This window comes from Tasmannia lanceolata, unplaced genomic scaffold (assembly GCF_043159265.1).
Source record: "Tasmannia lanceolata isolate RefF3 unplaced genomic scaffold, GAP_Taslan_0.1 ptg000012l, whole genome shotgun sequence".
Taxonomy (NCBI): Eukaryota; Viridiplantae; Streptophyta; class Magnoliopsida; order Canellales; family Winteraceae; genus Tasmannia; species Tasmannia lanceolata.
This window is the reverse complement of record NW_027518689.1, coordinates 37,300,767-37,323,924: the sequence shown is the minus strand read 5'-3', so window position 1 is coordinate 37,323,924 and position 23,158 is coordinate 37,300,767. Positions and strand designations below refer to the sequence as shown.

The following is a 23,158-nucleotide window of genomic DNA, read 5'->3' as shown; positions in this document are numbered from 1 at the left end:
CTGAGAAAACAAGGAAATAAAATGGTATAAATTATAATAGATGTCAGAAGAATATAATTATAAGAAAGAAATAATGGCATATATTATATTTTTTACTGAAACAAGATACCAATGTGTGTTCCTGCTAATAGAAAAATAGAAATAAAACTTGGAAAAGATGATGACAAGGAAGCAAGAAAGGATATTCCATGTGTTCTACTAGTATTTCATAATTATAATTTTTATATCATCTCCGCTACAATAAAATTCAGTATGGAACTGCTTCTTTTCCAAGAAAGCATATTCCACTAAGTCAGTTCTCCCACATTTAAATTTGGAAGTAGTCAGGTGAATTTACCACTGCAATTTAGTCTCTACTGTTTACAAATGGAACTGCTTCTTTTTTACGCCCAATGAGATGTAGAAAATTCTTATTAAATCATAGTGCTCAGAAACCACACCAACACAGTCTGCCAGAAATCAATCTTTAACAAGAGTCTGCATGGATAAATGCATCCCAATTTTACTCTTCAAGCTAAGAATATGGTGGCGCAGTAAAGAGCAGTGTTTAAAAACATGGATGTGACGCGGAATGCGGCCAAGAAAAATCCCTGTCGACGCAGCGGGGACGCAAACAAGAATGCAATAACTCGGGAGAGTCAAAGGAGTTTTTATTGACTCTGTAGGGCAAAACACGGAATGTGGATGCCGTGCAACGCAGAACGCGGCCAAGGTAAAAAGGGAATCGACTCGGATGAGTTCTGAGTCATGTCAAAGAGTTGTTAAACACTGGTAAAGAGAGAACGAATCCACAGGTCAGAGAGGACCTAGAAAAGTTCCATTGTCTCTCAGCTCATTCCATCTCTCAACCCATTTGCTTGGGCAGAGAGAACGATAATACTTAGCAAATTTATCACATTCACTTTCATCCCCTTTTTTCTGCAAGACATCTGTGATACTCAATATAGCGAGTAAAATGATGTCTGGTTAGATTTGTAGAGAGGAACTGGAAATCAGAAGGGGCCATTTTTATTTCAATCTTGGCCATTTGAAGATCGTTCAATCGTGATCAAGGGAGACGGACTTCTTCAAATACGAGGGAAAGGATTCTTAGGAAGGAGAAAAAGGTAAGAGGCCTTACAAATGGAACTGCTTATTTATTTATGTCTTTTTCTATTAAGTAAGATGTATTATACCTTTCAATCCAATTATTGTTTAACTAATTCAATCTGAGTCCATATTCTCCATTTTTCTGGTTACCAAAATAGCATATTGAGATTTACCCCTACTATTCCACCTTTGCTATCTAGCAAGGCACCACACCTATCCATTTGTTTTCTTTTTCATGATATGGTACCACTCCAATAGAAAAATGAGCATTGATGAGCCCATAGCAATGCATCACATTGTATAAAAGTTGATCTACAGTTTTTGAATGGAAATGCTATCTCAGATTGATTTCCAAATGACCAAATGTCTCGTATGCCCTATTTGACCATTCTTTTTCCCTTTGTGAACGATGTTTAATCACTTGATTGGGAATTAAAGAAATATCAAAAGAGGCAGATATTTCCCCCAAAATTAATGCATATCTAAGATCAACTCTTTAGCAAGTAAGTCTGCTATAGCATTTGCTTTTCTAAGAACATGAGAAAGGGATATTTTTTCCTTCATCTATAGCAGACTAATCTCTAATCCATCCTCGCCCTCCCACCCCCGCCATATATATATATATATATATGTATGAGAAAAGTGTAGCTACACATATATGTAGCTAACTTAGCTACACCGATGGCTTAAAATACAGTGGGCCCCACATTGTTTGGGTGATGCAAACCATTCATTTGATGGGCCCTCACATAGATAGGGTGTGCCCAAAAAATCAGCTCCATAGGATCATCCCAACCCTACGATTTGTGGAGGCAAAAATGGACGTGTAAAAACCTTCACAAATCTGTCCATTTTTGCCTCCACAATTTGAAGGGTTGGGATCATCCAATGGAGCTGATTTTTTTAGCACACCCTATCAATGTGAGGGCCTATCAAATGAATGGTTCGGATCACCCAAACAATGTGGACCCACTGTATTTTAAGCCGTCGGTGTAGCTAAGTTAGCTACACGTATGAGTAGCTTCACTTAACTCTCTATCTATCTATCTATATATATATATATATATATATATATATATATATATATATATATATATATATATATATATATATATATATATATATATATATATATATATATTTATCTTCCTTCTTCGCCTATCCTGCCTTCTCCGCTTATGGAGTCGTGTATCAAGGATCTTACCTTTTCCGCTTATGGAATCATTGGGACCATTGAAACCCTCACTCACCATCCTTTCTCATTCGAAAACCATAACCCCATCCCTTCGAACGCCAAACACTACATCCTCAATCCGAAGCACTAACCCCAAAAAGCCCCACATTCAAAACCCCACACTACCACATCCCTTCTTTGTAAGCCCCAATACCTAACTAGGAGTATGGCTATGCAGCCGAATCCCAAATATCTTTTGCTGTTTTGAGAAACTAGAAACCCTTATTGATGGTTGGCTGCATTGAATGTAATAATCATGCCACAATTGTTGAACTGTTTGCTTGCCACTTATCATATCCTGGATCATACTGATTTGATTCCAAGAATTCGACCATTTATGTGTCGTGATCGAGACCCATACCGATTTCCTCCTTATGATCATAGTAGAGATTCATACCTCACACATGTTTGAGACCTATACCCCTCCCCTCCCGAAAATCGCTTTCCTTCTTCAATGAATGTGCTTTCTCTTCTATTTGTCACCGCATGCCTTGCCCAGTTGTCCCTAGTGTGGAGAATGGAGCTGGGCCTTCAAGGAGTCCAGAATTTTTTATTGTGGACAGCTCATCCTCATTTCAGATAACTGGAAAATGAATAGTATGAAAGGATACGTTCAAAAGTAGATGGACTTTCAAAGAATGTATAGTTTTTATTTAAAATCAGATTTATACTTTTAAGTTGTTTACTTAGAAGTTTTATGAATATTCTATTATTTTGTTTCCATGTTAGATCCATTTTAGATTAATGTTTTCTATAGGAACTACCTTAAGTAAGTAGCACACGCTTAATGCACATTGAGACAAAGCACCAATACATCATGTGGGAGAGATTAAAAATCTGAAAGTAAATATGCATACCACTGGTCGACAATCGACTAGCCAATCACCAACACTGGCAGATTTTTTTAAAGGAGAACCCTGAAATTACAATGATTAAATGTGAAAAGAAGATAAATCATGAGTTGTATTTAAACTGGTTCCTAGACTTGGGGTACTAACCTGGGAAGATTTTCGCGAAACTGAACATAATGGAATATCCTACAATACATATTTCTCTTTAGTAAAGATAACTAAGTTTGGACAAAAAAATATAAGATTGGATGTGCACCTTTACAAGGTCTACATTTTCAGATGTTACTGAAAATCGGCCTCTTATTTGTACAACATTAGTCCTTGATTTATCCTCCAAAGAGTCTCTAAAGCCTGTACAACAAAAGAGAGGATCAACATTTCATGATTCCTTAACCATTGAACTTGTGTTCCTTGTCAAAGCAAAGAGGGCAAGAAGATGATTTATCGCCCCGGCTGTTAAATTTTCAATACCAGCATGGTTTTAAATTTCGGCCGACATTTGGATTTCGGTTGGGACTGAAACCGAAATGCACAAAACCCAAAACTTCGGATTTTGTCCAAATTGAAAAATGATTTTTTTTTTTTAAATTACTTTTAATCCCAAATTTTGGCCGAAATTACAGAAATTTCTGCCATAATTTTAGATTAAAAATGAAATTCATTTTTTTTTCTCCAAATTTCGGGATTTCGGCTGAAACAGAAATTTAAATCCATGTCAGTGAGAAGGATGCTGCTGCAATATGAATTTAATAGTTCCTATTACCTTTTTTTTTAATGGTTAATAGTTCCGATTACCTACCTGAAGATCTTATGGGAGCTGATAAACTGTTTGCAGATGCTCGGTTTGGAAGCATTAGCGGACCACTAAAGCATGGCCCTTTCCGTGCATCTCGTTTATATTTCTCGGTTGCTGATTGATTTTCACCTTCACACCTAATAACAATAACAAACCCATAAAAATCTATAAATCTCAGCTTAAGTTAATATAGAGTTGCTTTTGCATCTTAAAGTGGCATAATTAAAGGTACATGCTATGATGCTTGGAGTGCCTTTATGAGCAAAGAAAAGATCATGCATGTGACAACCATCTAGCTGTGTAAAACCTGAACCGGTAGTGCACTTATTTGACTTGTCCGTCCAATGAGAACACAAAAAAATCAAGTCACTTTGATGACAGATTGAAAAGGAAAATTTTCCCACATCCAGCTTTACCATGTTGAGAAAGTCCAGCTCCATGACAAGATTTTCTAACAATTTTGCACTTTGTATAATTTCCAGAAAAAAATCAAAATGCTTCAGCACATCGTTTTATATGCATCAACATGTGATGATAAACATTTCTAATAGTAATGAACTGCATAAAGAACTGCACAGCATATGGGAATGCTTCGAATTCGAATGAACTGCATAACGAATTAGCTCCATAAAGCTCCCCTTTACATGTACACAAAGAACTGCTATAGAACGGAGCAATAATTCAGATTCCAAAGGACAAAAACAATTTAAACTATCACTGTAAAAAAAAACCTTAAGTGTCCAGAGATAAGAACAGAGGGCCTAATAAAGCTGACAGCTCTCAATTGTTGACATCATTTATTGTAGAAGATGTTTCTGAAATTGTTGTTCACATGCCAGTCTAGCAAGTCTCATGATCCACAATGTGGTTTATGCCCATGTAGGCAAGCATATGGTGCACTCAACACCAATGAGTGAACATCTGATGTAAATGTACTCACTAATAAATTAACTCTGTATAAACTAAAAAATAATCCACCGATACATGTAAAAACAAGAAATTCTGTAATGGAAGCTGTTAAAGTATAAAAGATTAAATAACTCCTTCTCCAACAGCTTAAGCTTTTGGAGTAATTGGTTGTTTCACATGGTATCTGAGCAAATGCCTGGGTTCAAACCTCCTTGATAGCGAAATCCATATGCAATGGCCAAACCCCAAAGTGGGGGCCACCTGTGCCATGTGTAGGCCAACCCAAAGAAAGAGGGGCCACACGTGAGGGGGAGTGTTAAAGCAAGGTTGCTAGAGCGGGAAGCGAAGGCTCTCAGGAAGGTGGTAAGCAGAAAGCGTGAAGGGTCGGAGAATTTTTTTAATAGTTAAATATTTTAAAAAAAATAAAAAATTACTATAAAAATATAAGAAATAATTATATGAACCAAATATTTAAAAATACTTTTTTATTAAAAGATCCAACATTTACTTAAAGGAAAATCACTATCAGCTGAAATGCCTGTGTTGACCAGTGCCTGACAAGAAGAAAAAATTTTAGAAACCAAATTATGAGATTTTTTTACCAGGCTTTTGAGATTTAATAATGTTTGGACATGATAGAATTTATGAATTTTTAAAATTGGAAAAATATCCCATCGTTTGGAAGTTAAGATTTTGACCCAACCCATTTTTTCCGAATTTTGTACTAGAACTGGAAAGTTGAATTTTTATCCTTTTAGATTTGGGTCTTGAAACTATTTTTAATAGACACAAATGGGGTTTATTCCCTTATTTACATGTAAATATTAAGTACTTAAATGACTTTACATGTAAATACTAAGAAGAGGACTAGCAACAGACAAGGAGAGTAGATAAGAAACGCGCTTCCCATTGAGTGGGATACGTGTTTCCCATAGAGTGGGAATCGAATTTCCCATATAGTGGGAATCATGTTTCCCACATTTCCGAAACGGGATTCCCAAAAACCAGGGAATCGAGAAGATTCCCGTTTCCAAATCGATTTTCGGGGAATTGAGATTCCCCATTCTGAGTAGAGATTCCTGCTTCCTTGTGTTAAAGAATAAAAGATTAAATAACGCCTTCTCCAACAGCTTAAGCTTTGGAGTAATTGGTTGTTTCACAGTAGCAATATTTCAGAGCCATAAAGACAAAATAACCCCCAAAAAATCATGAGACCAGAAAAGTTGAAAACAACTCCCCCCAGCCCCTTCTCCAATAAATGATGAAGAAACCAAGCCCCACCGGGCCCCGTGTTGTTTAAAACTACAAGAAAATGTGATGAACACAAGCTGTCTTGTGCTTTCAAAAGCTACAAGAAGGGCTTCGAAAAAGTTGCATGCATTTTATCTCACACCAAATAGAAATAAATGTCACTGCGTGAATATGCGATGCAGATTGCCCAGAAGTTGATCAAGCTGACATACCAGAAAGTGGAAATGGCTTTAAAGACAAAATTATGTACTGCCTAGATATTATACACATAAAGAGTTCAAATTAGCAAGTCTACAAACATATACGTTATCTTGAAAACATGGTATTGCTAATGAATCAACAGCATCACTTGCTTTAAGTACATCCCTTGTTTGCAATTTTTTAATGGGGAACACTAGAGTAGAAAATAGATGTTGGGAGGTGCCCCAAAACACCATAAGTTAAATTAACTCTGTAAAAAGTAATCCACCGATACATGTAAAAACAAGGTGGTCTGTAAAGGAAGCAATAATTCAGAGCCATAAAGACAAAATACCCCCAAAACATCAGGAGATTGGCCAGGAAAGTTGAAAACAACTCCCCCATCCCCTTCTCTAATAAATGGGAAGAAATAAAGCCCCCTCTTGTTTTTTAAAACTACAAGAAAATGACAAAACTCCTGGCCTTTCCCAACTATCTCAACTAAATTGAAATCGTCCTATTTCTCTGTCAAACTTGCAGAAGGACAATAATAGAACAAGAAAGTTGAATCAGTGGATGGCATTTGCATATCTTAGAAGGTATAGTATAACTTGATCTCAGCCCATATGATGGTGCAAAAAAAATGAAACAAAAGCGAACCTTCCAGATATGTGCTCCCTTTCTGATAAAGAATGAGTAAGCACACTGGAGGGCACAAATGGCCTGCTATGAGTTCGGTGGGGTTTGGCTAATTTACTCCTACAGTTGTCACGCCCCATTTCCTTTCCTGATGTTGATGGTTCATCGCTTGATCCATCTTTCTCACATCTGTCATTTTTCTCTTGGTTGCCAGAATCTGGTAAATCAATTTCTGAAATTTCCTCCTTCGCAGTCAAGGACCAAGCATTCGACCCTTCAACATGGCGAATACTTCCTCTGCAAGAAATGTTCAATGTCAAAAACTAAATATGTGCAAGTGGTGCGATGTCCATCCTCCAAAGATTATCGCACATATTGTGCAGTCCAGCAACAGAATTTCATTATAAACTAAGATTTTGATTAATAAATGATCTGAGATGCACCCGATGCAGACAAGTTGATCATGAAACATAAACACAATTATTAGGAAGTAAAAGTTACACTTCTTTACTAAGCAGTTACAAATGAAAATACACGCATTTTCCCACAAGAGGCATCATCATAAACAAATGAAAATGCATTCTAAAGCATTGTACCAAGCTTTCATTCTTTAATGAAAGTTTAACTTGAAGAACTGAAAACAATTGTAAACTGAATTGCTGCTATTATTTTATTTAACAGACGGATGGCTTCTTTCTCTATTGAAATTTCTCTACATTACAGATGGAACAGCACTACTCTATAAGTTTGTGGATGTCAGTGGATTCCTCATCCAAAATGGATAAAGAGGGTATTAGAATTTACCCTTCCCAAATCCAAATGGAGGATCTATATTGTGTGTATCATGTTCAGTTTTGTGAAGAAGACCCCTTATTCCTCACAAATTAACATTGAGTTTGGTCCCATTAATAAGATGAAACGATGGATCCATAGAAACAAACCTTATAAAAGATCTACTTGTATATGGGGCTACATAATTTGATAAGTACAAACATCATCAATCATTTAATCAAGGAAACCAGGCTATGAAAGTTGTAGATACTACACATGGAAAAAAAGTTGATCCTCCAGCCTAGATATCTTCAATATATATATTGAAGATGGCTACGAACAAACCCATACTTTGGCAACGATTCTTTGGGAGAAAAGGAAGGCCGACCGAGATCCAAAAGTAAGACTGAAGGTGACCAAAATATCATGCTAATGTCAATGGTGGGCCCTAGAGATCTATTAGGCACAAAAATAGGCAGACCTTAGGGAAAATTTCAGTGACTTTTATTTAATTCTTCGTGAAGTTTAAGTACGGTTTGGTAGGCCTTGTGAAGGAGGACCTGAATAGTGCTTTTTGCTGGGAGTATTTCTAATTTGGGAAGTATACAAGTTAAGGAAGTGGTACATTTGACTTGTAACAGAAGTCACCCTTAATTAAGTAAGCAAGTAAAAAGTCTACGTTTAGAAGGTCTATACTTTTAAAAGTTGGTTCCTAGGTTTACTTGGACAACAACATGTGACACACTACTTTTATTCTGGGTTGCTGTAAAACAGAAATTAGGGTTTCTTTAGTTTGATCTACAATCTGAAATCGATCTTATGTCAATGGCTAGGATAAAATTAGAGCTTTAAGAACTTGTACTTGTCTGAGACTGTGACCCGCCCTCTTCCACATGGAGTCTAGTTTAGCTTGTTGGAGGAAGGAGATAGGGTGGCCCTAGAAAAACCATTCAACGAAGAGGAGATTAGGATGGCCTTGTTTGCTCTATGCAGAGATCGAGCCCCTGGGCAGGATGGATTCTGCTTAGCATTCTTTGAGAGCGGTTGCGATTTTGTAAAAGGCGATTTTCTAAAATTCTTCAATGAGTTCAATGAAGGGCTTGATTTAGATACAGGAAAGGGAGCTACCTTCATCGCACTCATCCCCAAAGTAAAAGGTGCAGTGAATATCACAGACTTCGAGCCAATAAGTCTGGTTGTTTGCTTATAGTCTTATACAAAGTTCAAACGTTTTGGCAGAATGTCTTAAATAAGGTGTTACTCAAGGTTATCTCTAGTAATCACTCAGCGTTCAGGTCCTTCAGGAAAGGTGAATATTGGATAGTGTGCTGGTAGTTAATGAAGTAGTGGATTACTAGTCCAAAATGGGCAAGAAAGGCAACCAAGCATCCTTGATGTAATTGAGGATGTTGAGGGACTCACAGTCAACCTTTCCTTTATGTATTAAGACAGAAACCTCCGTGTAATTCAGATTCGACTTGAGCAACAAATCTCTCTTGTTCCCCAATAGATCCTTCTCTCTTGCCACAACCGCAATGCCTTTCTCCATGAATGTGATCTTTGCCCGCATGGCAAATAGGCTCGCCTACAAATCCTATAACCCCATCCTTGTGCATATCTCTCCTCTCTTTTCTTCCTTTGTGCTAGGTGCATGGAGAATAAACAAATAGAAGGAAGTTGTGGAGGAGAGTTGGTTTTGTTTTTCAGTACAATGATTTATAGTAGTTGACAGTTTCAATGTTTGTGATCCCATCAAGTACTCCTTCAATCCTCTAAAGGTCTCCTTCTTTTCTCTAATTCCCCCACATGGAAATGGTTGCATGTTTTTTTCTTTGGATTTAGCTATAGTAACATTAGCTATGAATATCTGCATAGCATAGAAAATGTATCATCGTGGGATGTGTAAGAGTTCCATGCACGTGGGTGGCGGTGTTGCAGCTGGTTGTGGTTGGCCTCCCTCCCTCCCTCTCGGGATCAGGATCGGGAAGAGTTAAAGAGTGAATAAATAGTCATGTGTATGGGCATCTCACAATTGATGTTCGATTGAATAATATAGTATTTATCGCCATGAATGATCAGGATAAGAGCAACAATTTCCACGTCTCCTTAACTCTTTTATGCTGGCATGATCATCTCAAGTCCTTTTTATATGAATGGTGAACATCTGAAAGTATCAGGTCTGATTTCAATAAAGATGCCACTGGTCAAGAATTCACATATTATAAGGTGAAACCAGAATATAAAGATGCTGTCGCTACTTGACATGTAGTATATTTTTCCATGAATGAACCATAAACAGTTACAGGCACAACATTCCCAAGAAATAATACAGGCAAATGTGAAGGGTCAACAGTAGACTAGAATGCAATGGCAGTTATAAAATATTACAAGTTTCAGTATCTCAAAATTTTATAGGCTTCATTAATAGTTAATAAATTGTACAAGATGATGCACATTTCAAATGATCTCCAGATGAATAAGACAAGACGTGGTAAGAAACTTGCATAGGTCCCTAGAATGGGATACCTGCAATCAATGTCATTTGTACTTATTGATTTCCCGAAACCAGATCTTGAAACAGAGGGACCCTGCCAATTGTCAACCAACTTTTTCATTAGATTATCTGCCATCATCAAAAGAAAGACAGACAAATGAAGTTTTAAAGAAACCTTGAGAAATTTAAAATATTAAGATGGGATAAAGATCTGCCAACCTTATCATCAACTAATAATTTAAAGGTTTCATCTTCTTCCTTCACTCCGTTCAGATCATCATCATCCTGAGCCTGTGAGCAAACCGGGACAATCAGTAAATAAATTTCACCAGTGCAGATGCTTCAAATTTGGCAATGTATAAAAGTTAAAGCAGAATGGTTCTCTATGAGATTTTTTTTTTTTGAATGGTTCTCTACGAGATTATTTTCTGAATGTGAAACTGAATCAAAAGAAAAAGACATAACATACCAGCATTGCTTGTGCTTTCAGATCCTCAACATCGAAGTTCCATGCACTGACACCTCGCTTATACTCACTCTAGCAGAGGAATCATATTACAGAATAGCAAAAAACAGAATAATAAGAATATGCAATTCGGATCATAATATAGCACTTCAGTATCCTGTTGGCCCAGAGAGACATGATTTGACATTGTAGACATGAATGCAAAAATTGCCCAATAGATTTTCAAATAGTCTAAGTTCTCCATTATTCTGTTGACCCGGAGAGACATGATTTGACATTGTAGAAGTGAATGCAGCAATTGCCCAATAGATTTTCAAATAGTTGAGCTCCATTATCCATAAAAAGAAAATACAGCTACCTACTAATAATCAGAATAATTATTAACACAAGAAAGCTATGGTAAATAGCTACATATATTATAAATTTCCATGAATATGAGATGGACATGTTTCCTATTAATATATATACGTCCTTGCTACTATTTTTGGCCTCCGGGTCATCCCCATTCTCAAGTCCAACAAGTTTCTACTCATTTTTGTGTCTTTTCTTGTCTTAAACCCACTTTCCTGTGGATTTTGTGTAAGATACTTCAAATGGATCGTGTTGCTAGTTGGGAAGGCTCACTGGCTCTTGCATAGCTAGTTGGATTTTGTGTAAGATAGTACAAATGTCTCTTATGGGAATAAATTTTCTCCAGAAAAGGAATTACACAAAATCAAATAGAAACATCACTTATCCAGTAAAATATTTCAAAACAACAACATTCACAATTTTGAGAAATAATTCAAACCTGGCATATTGTGTAACATTGAGGACAGGGGTTCAATCTTCATGTTTACCAATCATTCAAATTTCATGCTTACCAATCATAGTCACGAAAAAAAAAAGGAGAGAAAAAAGAAAACCTAACATGCAATATTGCTTCTTGTTCTGCATTTCATTTTCATGCTTACCAATCACAGTCACAAAAAGGAAAAGAAAAAAAAAGAGAGGAAAAAGAATGCCTAACCTATCATTCAAAAAGGAAGAAGAAGAAGAAGAAGAATGCCTAACCTGTGATATTGCTTCTTGTTCTGCTGAAGGCATTTGCTTCAGAGCTAGTTGTGCAGCATCCTTATGCTGCATGGAAGTGAGGAGCCTGTTAAATTCCAAGCAGAACACCAGGATGAAAGAAAGAAATCAATGTCACATCGATAAGGTATCTAACCTGGAGTTGCTTTACACGATCCCAAAGCGGGGGTAATTCAGCAAAAAGACTTTTCACAGAAAGCTCTGGAGGCTTTGCATGCTTGAAAAAAGAATGTTTTAATAGTTTTTCTGCCGTTGGCCTCTTTGTTTGATCTTTCACCAAGCACATGGCAACCATTTCTTTAAAGGACTGATCACAACTGGAAATCTCTCATTAGAATGTTATTCAATAAAAATACCATATAGCATAGCAAGGTATACTTGAAATATCTCAACCAATTTATAGACAAAAATGGTGTAGATTTTTAATGTTTAACATCCTGATGCACTCCATTTCCCAATTGTTTACTAGTCAAAAAGACCATTGATACCTTGGAGAACTTTTTATCTCGGTCATAATCAAGTCCAGGAGGGGCATTTTGGATGGTCATCAGAAGCACCTATAGGCAGGAGACGTGAATAACAAGTCAGTGGTGATATACATCGATACCGTGGAAGTTTTCTCAAGTATACGTACTTTAGCTATACAGTACTAAACAGTCAAGTTGGAGATAAGTTTAAAAAGGTTCTCTGTTAAGCATCAGCACATCAAGCCACAAATGAGTGGAATGATATGTATTAATATATTACCATCCAGATTTTATTTTTTTTCCTGAATGGAAATATTATCAACCAGATTTCATACACCAGGTCACATTTTGCAGTCCAAACCAACACATACAACTCAAAATCTTTTAAAAAGATAAGATCAAATCATAATCATTGACTACACACTATGATGACAAAAGAGTGATAAAATAATTAAAAGAGCAGACTACTTTCAAGAAAAAACTCATCGCAAAAGAAAGAGATTTTGGATGATTTATGCCAATAAAAACCCAAATATTAAAAGAAAACTGAATAGATTTAAGAAGTTACAGAGGAAACTAGGGATTAAACAACTCTGATGACGCACAAGTATTTTTTTTATATCTTTTTGCACAAGACTTGGTAGTTAAAAATACACATTCCATAAGAAGAGGAAAACATTAAAAATCACAGTTAAATACAAACGATAATCATATACAGAATGAGTCAACTGGTAAATAAAGATAAGGCTATCTGGTTAGATGGGGACTCTGTTTCAATAGTTGATGTTGAAAATCACAGTTAGGCAGTAGAGCATGCTTTTCAGCATATTCAAAACAAGTTTTATGCCGAATTTTAAATTCCTGACTCTTAACTCCTTTCAGTTTGTTGGTGCAAATCAACAAAAATTTCAAGAAAATATTGCTATTTAACATTCAAAAGTCAATGAAGAGCAAAGATTCCAAACCAGCATTCTTAAAAATTATGAAACCACTGTGATTTGAGGCCCTACACCGAACAATACTAAGAAAATGATGATGTGTAAAAAATATCTCCATGCATGTAGTATCATAATTGAAAATGCAATAAACGACAGCCTGTAATAGAATAGGTCAAACCAAACTGTTAATGAACACTTCAGTTGAGTTATCCAAGTAAGTACTCCACAATGCTTGGAAAACGTAAGAATAGTTTGTCAACCTGTTACTCGACTTGTGACTCGATTTCTTAATTTTATAACTCGTGACTCGTAAGAGTTTTTGACAAGAAATTTAGTTGATATTTCTAAAAATGAAAAAAACACATTAAAAACAATGGTGAAGAATCTTACCTGAATTTCGGTTCTAAACCGAAATATTTCCGTGAATTTACAAGGTTTCGCAGAAATTTCATACTGAAACTGAAATGTTTCCATTTCACTAATGACCGAAACCAAAACCAAAATTTAAAATCTTGGTGGTGTGTCTCTACATCTTTTGATGGTATGATGCCTACCACATTAGTAAGAGCTCTTGTTCTTTGGTTGATGATTTTAGAATAAAAATAGATTTGCAATCAGATCAAACAGATTATTGTTAGGACGATTTTTCTAATTAATATTTCTTTTTTTTTTCTGGAGTTTTCCACATCAATTAGGTGGCATAGCAGATTAATTTCTGCATTTCAATGCGGCATGTAGCTAGGACCAAATCATATTTTTGTAACATTAGGTAACTTAGATTCAAAAATCTAGAAGAATAATTGTGAAGAACAATAGTGTAAGAAAATTCAAATATATAGGAAAGTGAAAACTAATAGAAAAAATAATTATATTCATACATCATTTAACATGCATCACATTAAATTCTCAGTTGTCAAAAACATAGTTATATAACTTGTTCAAGGGATAAATAAGGAAAAAAGAAGCAAGGTATGCACCTTCATTGGGGGGTACTTTGAGAACGGAGCATGACCGTGTGCTAACTCTAGTGCGGTTATTCCAAATGACCAGATGTCAGCTCTGCAGAAAGATGATGCAATAGACATCCAGGCCATAACTCATAAGTACTATGAATAAATACTAGACAACACTTCAGATATGTTTAACAACAGGAAAAAGACATGCTTACTGTTCAGGAAAATGTATTTGCATACAAGATCACAACTTATCTATACAAGTATCAACAGTATGCTAAATAAGAGAAAAGAAGGGGAACAATTAAAAGAAACAAGTGCAAATTTCATTGTGATTAGGATATCAGCGACATGCATACAACTTCTTTTTTTATTGAAAGATATACATACAGCTTTAGTAGCATCAAGTGGAATAAAAACTACAAAGATAGCATTGAAACAGCATTTCTTACAAGGCTGTCAACCAGGTGTCTGAATGGGATTGTCTCACCTAGGTGAGTTAGGACTAGGTGCCTAAAATCTAAGCCGCTGCCTGGGTTTCCATGCAACCTTCTCGGACCGTAAAGACGAGATCTCTGGGGGTGGGTAAAATGGTAAGTTTTCCTTTACGTGATGGTTGAATGTCCATGGATGAGGATTTATCACCCAACTAAACCTTGCAAATCCCTGCAAAAGTGCATTTGTGATAAACTGAAAGTAGATCCAAAAACATGTTTGTCGTGTGAGGCAAAGTTCAACAGTTTCGCTGAATTTTCAGGTTTGCACAAGGGTATTTGGCATTGGAGAGGGAGAGATGCACAAATAAATATGGATATTTTGGTGATTCTAATTAATAAATGGGAAAATAACAAGACTGATAATGATAGGCTTGTGGTTATTGAAAATTGTGTGCAATGTCATGTCCCAAAAAAAAAAGAATCAACAAAAACAGTGCAAGTAAAAATGTTGGCAGATTTTACAATCAACGGGCACTCTGTGTGTATATTAATACGGGATCAAAAGAATAGATTGGACATATGAAGTTTTTTCTTTCTTTTAACAATAGGGACATATAAAGGTTTGCAGTGAATAAGTACTCCTAATCATTGGGAGAAATAGAACTATGCTTTGTGATTGAATTTTTTTCTAAAAAGTGAAACTGATGGCGTGCCTCAAGATTCTATAGGTGTGACAACACTCACTTAAAATCATATCCACTTCCTGGCTGCAACACCTCTGGAGCCATCCTGTACAAAGAAAAGTAATTGAATTTTCAAGGCTTGTATATTATAGATTAGATTTGGAATAATAATAATAATAAATAACTCACATAAAAATAAAACTGCTTACAAGAAAATGAAAAATATTGTTAAGAAAGATTATATAGTATCTTACCAGCATGGAGTTCCTACGAAAGTATTTCTTGAACGTTGCCTATCACCCTTATCAAACATGCAAGCTGAAACACCAAAGTCACCAAGTTTCACCGCTCCATTACCATCAAGAAGGATATTTCCAGCCTACAAAAAACGCATATTGCTAAAGCATCTAGTTTGGGATCTCTTAGAATAAAAGCCCAGCTATTCCAAAAAGAAGAAGGAAGAAGAAGAAAAATATTTCAATTTTAACTTTACCTTGACATCACGATGAATATGCCCATGTCGATGGAGGTATTCCAGAGCCTTAAGAGTCTCTTTAAGAATAGAAGAAATAACTGACTCTTCAAATCCATCTGAATATTCTATCTTCATAAGGTGCAAGCAAGAACCCTCGGCCATGAATGGCATGACCACCCAAAGACACCGGTCAACAGCAAATGAGCAATGAGCCCTAATTACATTTGGGTGATCTATTAAACTCATCGTTTGTGCCTCCTTTCGTATGTCATCCTACAAACACGCCATCCATCGAATGACTTAGTCAAGAAAAGCATACAACACATAATTGACTAAAAAGGGATTTATTACTCTCTCTCTCTCTCTCTCTCTCTCTCTCTCTCTCTCTCTCTCTATATATATATATATATATATATATATATATATATATATATATATATATATATATATCTGTGTGCGTGTGTGTGTGTGCGCGCGCACTTTCAAAATCTATAATCCACTTAAATGGTCAATATGAATCTTCGCATGCTAAACGTGACATCCAGTTCTTTCCAATCAACAAAGTGGGTTTGCGGAAGCCCAGTAATAGCAGACATGAAGCTACAAGAGACCTACTAATTATATAAGATGGGAAAAAGGGATAAAATTATGCAAACCTAAAGGAAAAGAACAGAAGACTTCTTCTTCTTTTTTGAGGAACGATCAACAGAAGACAAGTTTGGGATGTTTGAAAAAATGAAGCTATAAAAAAAAAAAAGTGGTATGTGTGTTATGTACTATGATTTGGCCGACACTTTGAATTTATTGCCGACACACGTGTCCACACGTGTCGACACTCCTTTAGACACTTTTAAGTGGACTGTTAGAAGTGACAATAACTTTATATGTATGCATGTGTTTGAGTGTGACACGATTTTTAGATTTTTAGGGGTTGCCATGTTAGATACCTCATATCCTTGTCGAAACTCGGCACACGAATCTGTGTCCACAAATCATGATTACATATACTTTCTATTTTAGGCGTGTCCCCGTTTCTAAATTTTGAGAGTTCGCCGTCTCCGACACTCCGTGTCTGTGTCGACACACGACACTTGTGTACGTGTCCACAAATCATAGGTTATGTACATGTGTTACGTAGTGTATTATGAACATGTGTTTTGTTATTTTTGTTCTTTGTCCCTCGTTAAGGGTATTCATTGTGACCATGGTTTTAAATTTCCCTAAAATTTCCCCGAAATGACCGAAATGTTTCTATTTCCATCCTCACCAAAACGAAATCTACATGAATTCCTTCAACGTCATTATTTCCGACCGAAATTCAACCGAAATTCCCGAAATTAGATCAAAATTCCTGGAACGACCAAAGATAGAAATGTGTTATGATTTACATAGTATAAAGCATTGACATGGTATTGACATAGAGTTTGGGTCCTTGGAAGGGAGACTGGTCACTGTACTTTCTTATACTTCATTACATTGTACTTCTTTATTGACTTTATATTTCCAGACACGTGCGACAACGCATGCCACTAAGGTTACGTTTGGATACCACAAGATTTAGATTTGGGTTTCTCACATTTGCAGTTGAGATTTGGAACTGGATCGGATCCTTCGATTTCCAAATCCGCTACAACAGTGGGAAAAAACTGATTTTCAAATCTTGTCTGCGAGACATTATTTGGAAATCCATATTTGTGGCAAAATTACCTTCACCCTCGCTGCTCCTCGACTTGCTGGACATCCCTCCCTCCCTCTCTCGTACAAAATGAGCATGAGGATGATTGATTTTTTTGTATCCAAAACTCAAATCCAAATACAAAAACATGAGGTATCCAAGCGTGGCCTAAGTGTTTGATGTGATTAAGCCATTGTGGGTGGCTTTCTTGATTATGTAATGCTTTTTTAGTAAGTATATGTGCTTATTCCAGATCTTTCTAGTATGTGTTTTTGGTATACATTTCAGTTTTGGTACCATTTCCAGTAGTTTCGTGTCGGTCTAGATGGAAATTTAAAACCATGGGGTGCATAAGTGTGTTACTGCTCATCCTCTTGCGAAGTACGTATCCTATCACTTTGTGTCTCCTCACAAGGCCTTTCTTATTGTTGTGGAGTCTATTTCTATTCCTCAGACTGTTCATGTTGCACTGAGCCATCCTGCCTGGAACTGGAAGGCGGTTATTGATGAGGAGATGGACACCCTTCAGCGTGTTCGTACTTGGGATCTAGTCTCTCTCCCTCCTGGAGAGTAAGCAGATGGATGTAGTAGGGTCTTTGCTATGAAGTATCGTTCTGATGGCAGTATAGAGCGATATAAGGCGTGCCTTTTTGCTCGGGATTTCACTCGGACATATGGTCTTGATTACATTGCCATGTTTGCTCTTGTAGCTAAATTGGCATCAATTTGGGTCCTCATTTCTATAGTTGTTAACTAGAGTTGGCCTCTACACCAGCTTGATGTGAATGTCTTCTTTCATTGGAACCTCTCGCATATGGCTCCTCCACCTGGCTTTCTGCTTTAAGGGGATGAGGAGGAGGGGACGAGAAAGTGGAATTCCTTAGAAAGTCAATCTATGATCTGAAGTAATCACCACGAGCATGGTTCCATCATTTCAGTATACATAACGTGGGCTTTCAACAATGTCAATCAGATCATACAGTATTCTTTCACTTTGGCACATCTGGAAAGATCTTTCTAGTATATGTTGATGACAGTATCCTCATCTAAAGATGATATCTCCTTCATGTGAAAGAGGAGCTTCGTTAGATTTTTAAAGTTAAAGACTTGAGCAGCATGAAGCTTTTTTGGGCTCTTGAGATTGCTCGATCCAAAAAAATTTGGATCTTTCTTTTTTAGAGGAAGTATGCCCTTGATCTCCTGAACAATACTGAAATGTTGGGATGCAGACCCTCTCATTCCCCCATGGATCCAAAGCACTCTATATCCATGCTAGTAAGGGTGATCTTCTTCTTGATCCTCAGAAGCACCAGGGCTTACGGGGCTGTCTTATGTACCTAATTATTACACAAGCAAATATTACCTTTCCAGTTAGCATGGCTAATCAGTTCATGCATCCTCTTCAATCTCCTCATTTGTCTCTTTTTCATCACATCCTTCGCAATATCAAGTCCAACCCTGGTGTGGACTTGTGTATCATCATCATGGTCATCTGGATATCAATGGACAACAGTTATACTGATGCTAACTGGGCAAGGTCAACTATTGATCGTCACTCCACATATGGATATTGTCCATTCTTGTGGGGGAATCTAGATACATTGAAGAGCAAGAAGCAGTGTGTTGTCTCTCACTCTAGTGCTGAAGCAGAGTAAGGGGTAAATAATATGGATTAATCAGGCTTTTGAGGCTTCCTTCCTCTCATCTCTGAGTTGGGATATTCTACCAAAGGTCCAACGCATCTTCATTGCGATAATAAAGATGTCATCCAAATTTCCTCTGACAATGTTCATAAGCTGACCAAACACATTAAAGCTGAAGTTCACTTTGTCAAGGAATCCATGATGGTGCTCTTGCTCTTCCTTATATTCACTCATCACATCAACTTGTTGATATCTTTACTAAGGTAAGAGGGCCCACGCTCCTCTAGGATATATGTACCAAGCTGGGCATGTCAAATCAAGGTTTTAAATTTCGGTTTCGGTCATCAGCGAAACAGAAACATTTCGGTTTTGGTATGAAATTTTGGTCGAAATCTAGTAAAATCATGGAAACATTTCGATACAAAATCACAGCCAAAATCCAGGTAAGATTCTTCGCCACTAGTTTTTCTTTTTCTTTTTCTTTTTTGTCGTTTTTTTAGAAATATCTCAAAGGAATCTCCTTGTTCTTCTCTTCCTGCAAGTAGACTTGATTTTTGTCAAGTTTTCTGTCAAAATGTCGACATTTCAACAGAAACTTTGCTTTTTTATATGAAAAGTTGCATGTTTCGCATATTTTGACCGAAATATTGACGAAATATGAATTTCGTTTCAGTGGTATCCGAAATTGAAACGTTTTTGCCAATTCATTTCGTTTCGTTTCGTTTCGGACAAAATTTAAAATCATGTGTCAAATTTATATGCTCGAGCTTGAAGGGGGTGTTGTTAGGTATGCATCTATGAATGTGTGTGAATGTAAAGTGGCCTTTCCTGCGCAGCTTAGGTGGAGGATGAAGAAGGCCTCCTTGCGCGAGGGCCCGAGCAATCAATGGGATACCACTCTGGAAGAGCTAGAATTCTAACCTTGTGTCGGGACCTATGTTTAGTCCTTGTAACAAATGGCATACAATTACTCCGTATGTAGTTTCACCGCATTTCTCTCTTTCTCCTTTGTGTCTCTCCTCTTCTCTTCTTCAATTTTTTCTCTTGTAATCCCAGTGTCCCAAACTGAAACAGTAGGCATAACCTATCAGAAACATCTTGACAACAAGATATAATCATGTTCTCCACTCAAAATTTCAAATAGTTTAGTTGATCACAACACAAAATGAAATGGATGGTGTTTGAACAGACTACTGCCTACCACAAAACCCAAAAAGTACAGAAGCAAGCTAATGATAAATTATTTGCTTCACCACCAACACATTAGTTCATGAATCCTTTAATTCAATGTTCGGCAATTGGAAGATGGCAATTGGAAGATGCTGATATTTCTACAATTTTGAACCTCAAATGCAATACAATGTATCTCACACAAGATTTTGGGGCTCCATTTCTTTGCTTCACAAGTTCATTTTAATCTCACAGAAAATCCCATAGCAGCCTTCAACAAAGATACGTCCCATAAGGTGTGCCCTTCTTTCTCAGGTCCTCGTAACTATATGTAAGTTATAAATGCACTTCACGCAAATGCTTAATATTTACTCTTCCTTTGATTTTATCACTTCATAAAAACCTTAGAAACCAAAAACAATAATATCACGCGTCTTTTCTAATTGTTTCTTCCATTCCCTTACAAGTTTTCAACTCATAATAACCCAATGACACGAAAAAAAAAAAAAAACTTCTTTAGCTTTTCTTGCACATATAATTTCTAAAAACTCAAATATCTCCTTTCAATATCATCACGAGTGAGCTTGAAATGGCCCCTTGGATTTCATCATAATAGATAGGTCAACCTATCGACATAGGTTGCCAGTGGACCTATTTGGTTTTACCCAAATGATCAAAATGCTTACAACCTTCTTCTAGAAGTAGTAAAAATACCAATGATATATAGTAGGTAGGTTGCCAGTGGACCTATTTGGTTTTACCCAAATGATCAAAATGCTTACAACCTTCTTCTAGAAGTAGTAAAAATACCAATGATATATAGTAGGTAGGTTGCCTAGTGAACCTATATGATTTTATCCAAATAATCAAAATGCTTACAACATTCTTCTAGATGTAGTAAAAATACCAAATGCTCAAAATCAACATGTTGCTTACAATAAAATCCAAACTTCCCTTCAATGACAAAGTAAATCACATTTAAGTTGATGTTCATTTATCAACATTGAGTAAATCATTTTTATGCAATAAAAGGGTCATAAAGGTAATGTTGAAAGCTAGTTAGGAAGTTACACCACAAACACCTAAATATCTATCCATATTTACCGACAAAAATACATATTATCATGTAAAAGCATAAAATTTTAAAGTAACATTAGAATGTGAGTACCTTTCAAAAAAAAACCCATGTTGCACGGATTCATCTGAATGGGTGTTTGCCAATTTCAGTCACCACAGGTTCTAGCTTTATTTATCCATCCTATCAGTGCACTTTTTATTTGAAAATAAAAAGTTAAAATTACATAAATTACATAACCTACTAAATTCTCAATAGATAACTTGTTATAGCTATATTATTATGTAAAAGTATTAAATTTTTAGAATTGATTAAAATATATTGCCAAATCCAAGAATCCTTTTTTTCTGAGGTTTTAGAATTTGACATTTGGTACCCATACTCATGCAACATAGCCTACTACATGTTGCATAACTTGCATATAAGAAAAGCAACCACATAAAGAAAGCACCACAAAATTCTTGTGGCTTTAAGCCTAAGAACTTGGGTTTACTAGGACTTGTGCATGGGAGATGAACGCTAAGCGATGGAACCAGAAACTAGGATACGAAAATGTGGTTGTGTTGAAGGAATAGAAATATGCTTAAAATGTGTTTTTCTTCTACAAGTGGGTAAAACTACACACATTCGAGAAGAAAAAAAGTGCAATAAGCTTACCAAGCACAACGGTCGCTTGCCGATGATATAGACACATGTCAACATACATCATTGAAGCAATAGAAATATGCATAAATTGTGTTTTTCTTCTACAAGTGGGTAAAACTACGCACACTTTTTCTTTTCTTTTTTAAAGAGCAGTACGCTTTCCAAGCACTAGAGTTCCTTGACGATGATGTAGACACATGTCGATATACACAATCGTGGGCAAATTTAAACAGTGGAAGTATCCAAAAGAATTGTGCCATACCATGTCACATGTCTAATATGGTTGGAAGATCCAACAAAAAATGTCCATGAAATGAAAAGCTAACTAACAGAGCAAGCTGATGTGGCAAATGAAATAGCAAGGCGAGTTTGGATCTCAGTTCTTCAGCGCTGAATTAAACATTAGTTGTTTGTTCCGCTACAGAGCTACTGATAAGCTGACACAGAGTCCAGTGACTTCATGGAAAATTAAAATTGAAAAGCTCAATTCTAGGAGTGAACCAAACAAAGAAATTCATCATGAAAAAAAAAATCGCATTAACCAAAACTGCAATCACTATAAAACCAAAGTATCAATGCATTCTAGTCTATTTCTGCACTATATCCATCAATCAGCCGAGTATACTCTGCCCCTAACTCCAAATTCAGTAACAAAAGAAACCCCTCACAAACCCTAACCTCAATTCCCCCATCCCAAAGTCCACAACTCTGAGCTCGTGCTTTACCAAAAAGTAAACACTAACCTAAAAGAAGGATTTCACACAGTATTTGAACTAAAACAATCAAACCCTAGCATCCAATTAAACATGAAATCAAGCGAGGATTCCGCAGAGAAATCTCATTAATTTCAGCTAAAAGGAGAAGAAAAAGAGACAAACCAGATTACTGTTGCATCGCTCAAGATCTAAGCACTTGATGGCAATAACTTCATTAAAAGGGAGATAGATCGCCCTATAGACTGTGGCACTGACTCCATATCCGACCTCTTCCAAGAGCTTATAGTCGGCCGGAGACGCCGAGTAGTTTTTCCGGCCACTTCCCATCCTTCCCATCGCCGGAAACCAGCTTTTAAATCGCCGGAAAAACCGCGAAAAGATGGAGGAGAGAGAAGACGAAGTTTTAGGGTTTTGAGGGGTTTTTGAATAAAATTGAAGTTCGTGGTTTGATTCGTTTCTTATCAACGTTTTACCCTTCTGTTGACCGCCATGAGAAACGGTGAGAGATATGGAGCGAAGTCGAGGTTTGG

At 36.5% G+C, this 23,158-nt stretch overlaps 1 protein-coding gene and 1 pseudogene across 3 annotated transcripts in view; both read right to left on the bottom strand.

The window, feature by feature from the left end:
• LOC143888071 (serine/threonine-protein kinase BLUS1-like) overlaps positions 1 to 23,158 on the bottom strand; it is a 34,767-nt gene extending 11,609 nt beyond the window's left edge. Inside the window, exons 1-17 of one of the 3 annotated variants that reach the window (XM_077392362.1) lie at positions 22,791 to 23,157; positions 19,944 to 20,087; positions 15,723 to 15,977; positions 15,484 to 15,608; positions 15,291 to 15,335; positions 14,134 to 14,215; positions 12,240 to 12,308; positions 11,888 to 12,058; positions 11,734 to 11,799; positions 10,684 to 10,752; positions 10,434 to 10,505; positions 10,247 to 10,308; positions 6,971 to 7,246; positions 3,974 to 4,107; positions 3,431 to 3,525; positions 3,322 to 3,360; positions 3,181 to 3,240 (exon numbers count right to left, since the gene is read on the bottom strand). In XM_077392362.1, coding sequence (XP_077248477.1) covers positions 3,181 to 3,240; positions 3,322 to 3,360; positions 3,431 to 3,525; positions 3,974 to 4,107; positions 6,971 to 7,246; positions 10,247 to 10,308; positions 10,434 to 10,505; positions 10,684 to 10,752; positions 11,734 to 11,799; positions 11,888 to 12,058; positions 12,240 to 12,308; positions 14,134 to 14,215; positions 15,291 to 15,335; positions 15,484 to 15,608; positions 15,723 to 15,977; positions 19,944 to 19,985 — 1,662 coding nt within the window. In that variant the 5' untranslated portion in view covers positions 19,986 to 20,087; positions 22,791 to 23,157. Of the gene's footprint in view, positions 1 to 3,180; positions 3,241 to 3,321; positions 3,361 to 3,430; positions 3,526 to 3,973; positions 4,108 to 6,970; positions 7,247 to 10,246; positions 10,309 to 10,433; positions 10,506 to 10,683; positions 10,753 to 11,733; positions 11,800 to 11,887; positions 12,059 to 12,239; positions 12,309 to 14,133; positions 14,216 to 15,290; positions 15,336 to 15,483; positions 15,609 to 15,722; positions 15,978 to 19,943; positions 20,088 to 22,790 lie in introns of all 3 variants that reach the window. The other 2 variants (XR_013254474.1, XM_077392361.1) reach the window with 2 other exon arrangements.
• Positions 9 to 1,506, bottom strand: LOC143888072 (cytochrome c oxidase subunit 6b-1 pseudogene; annotated as a pseudogene).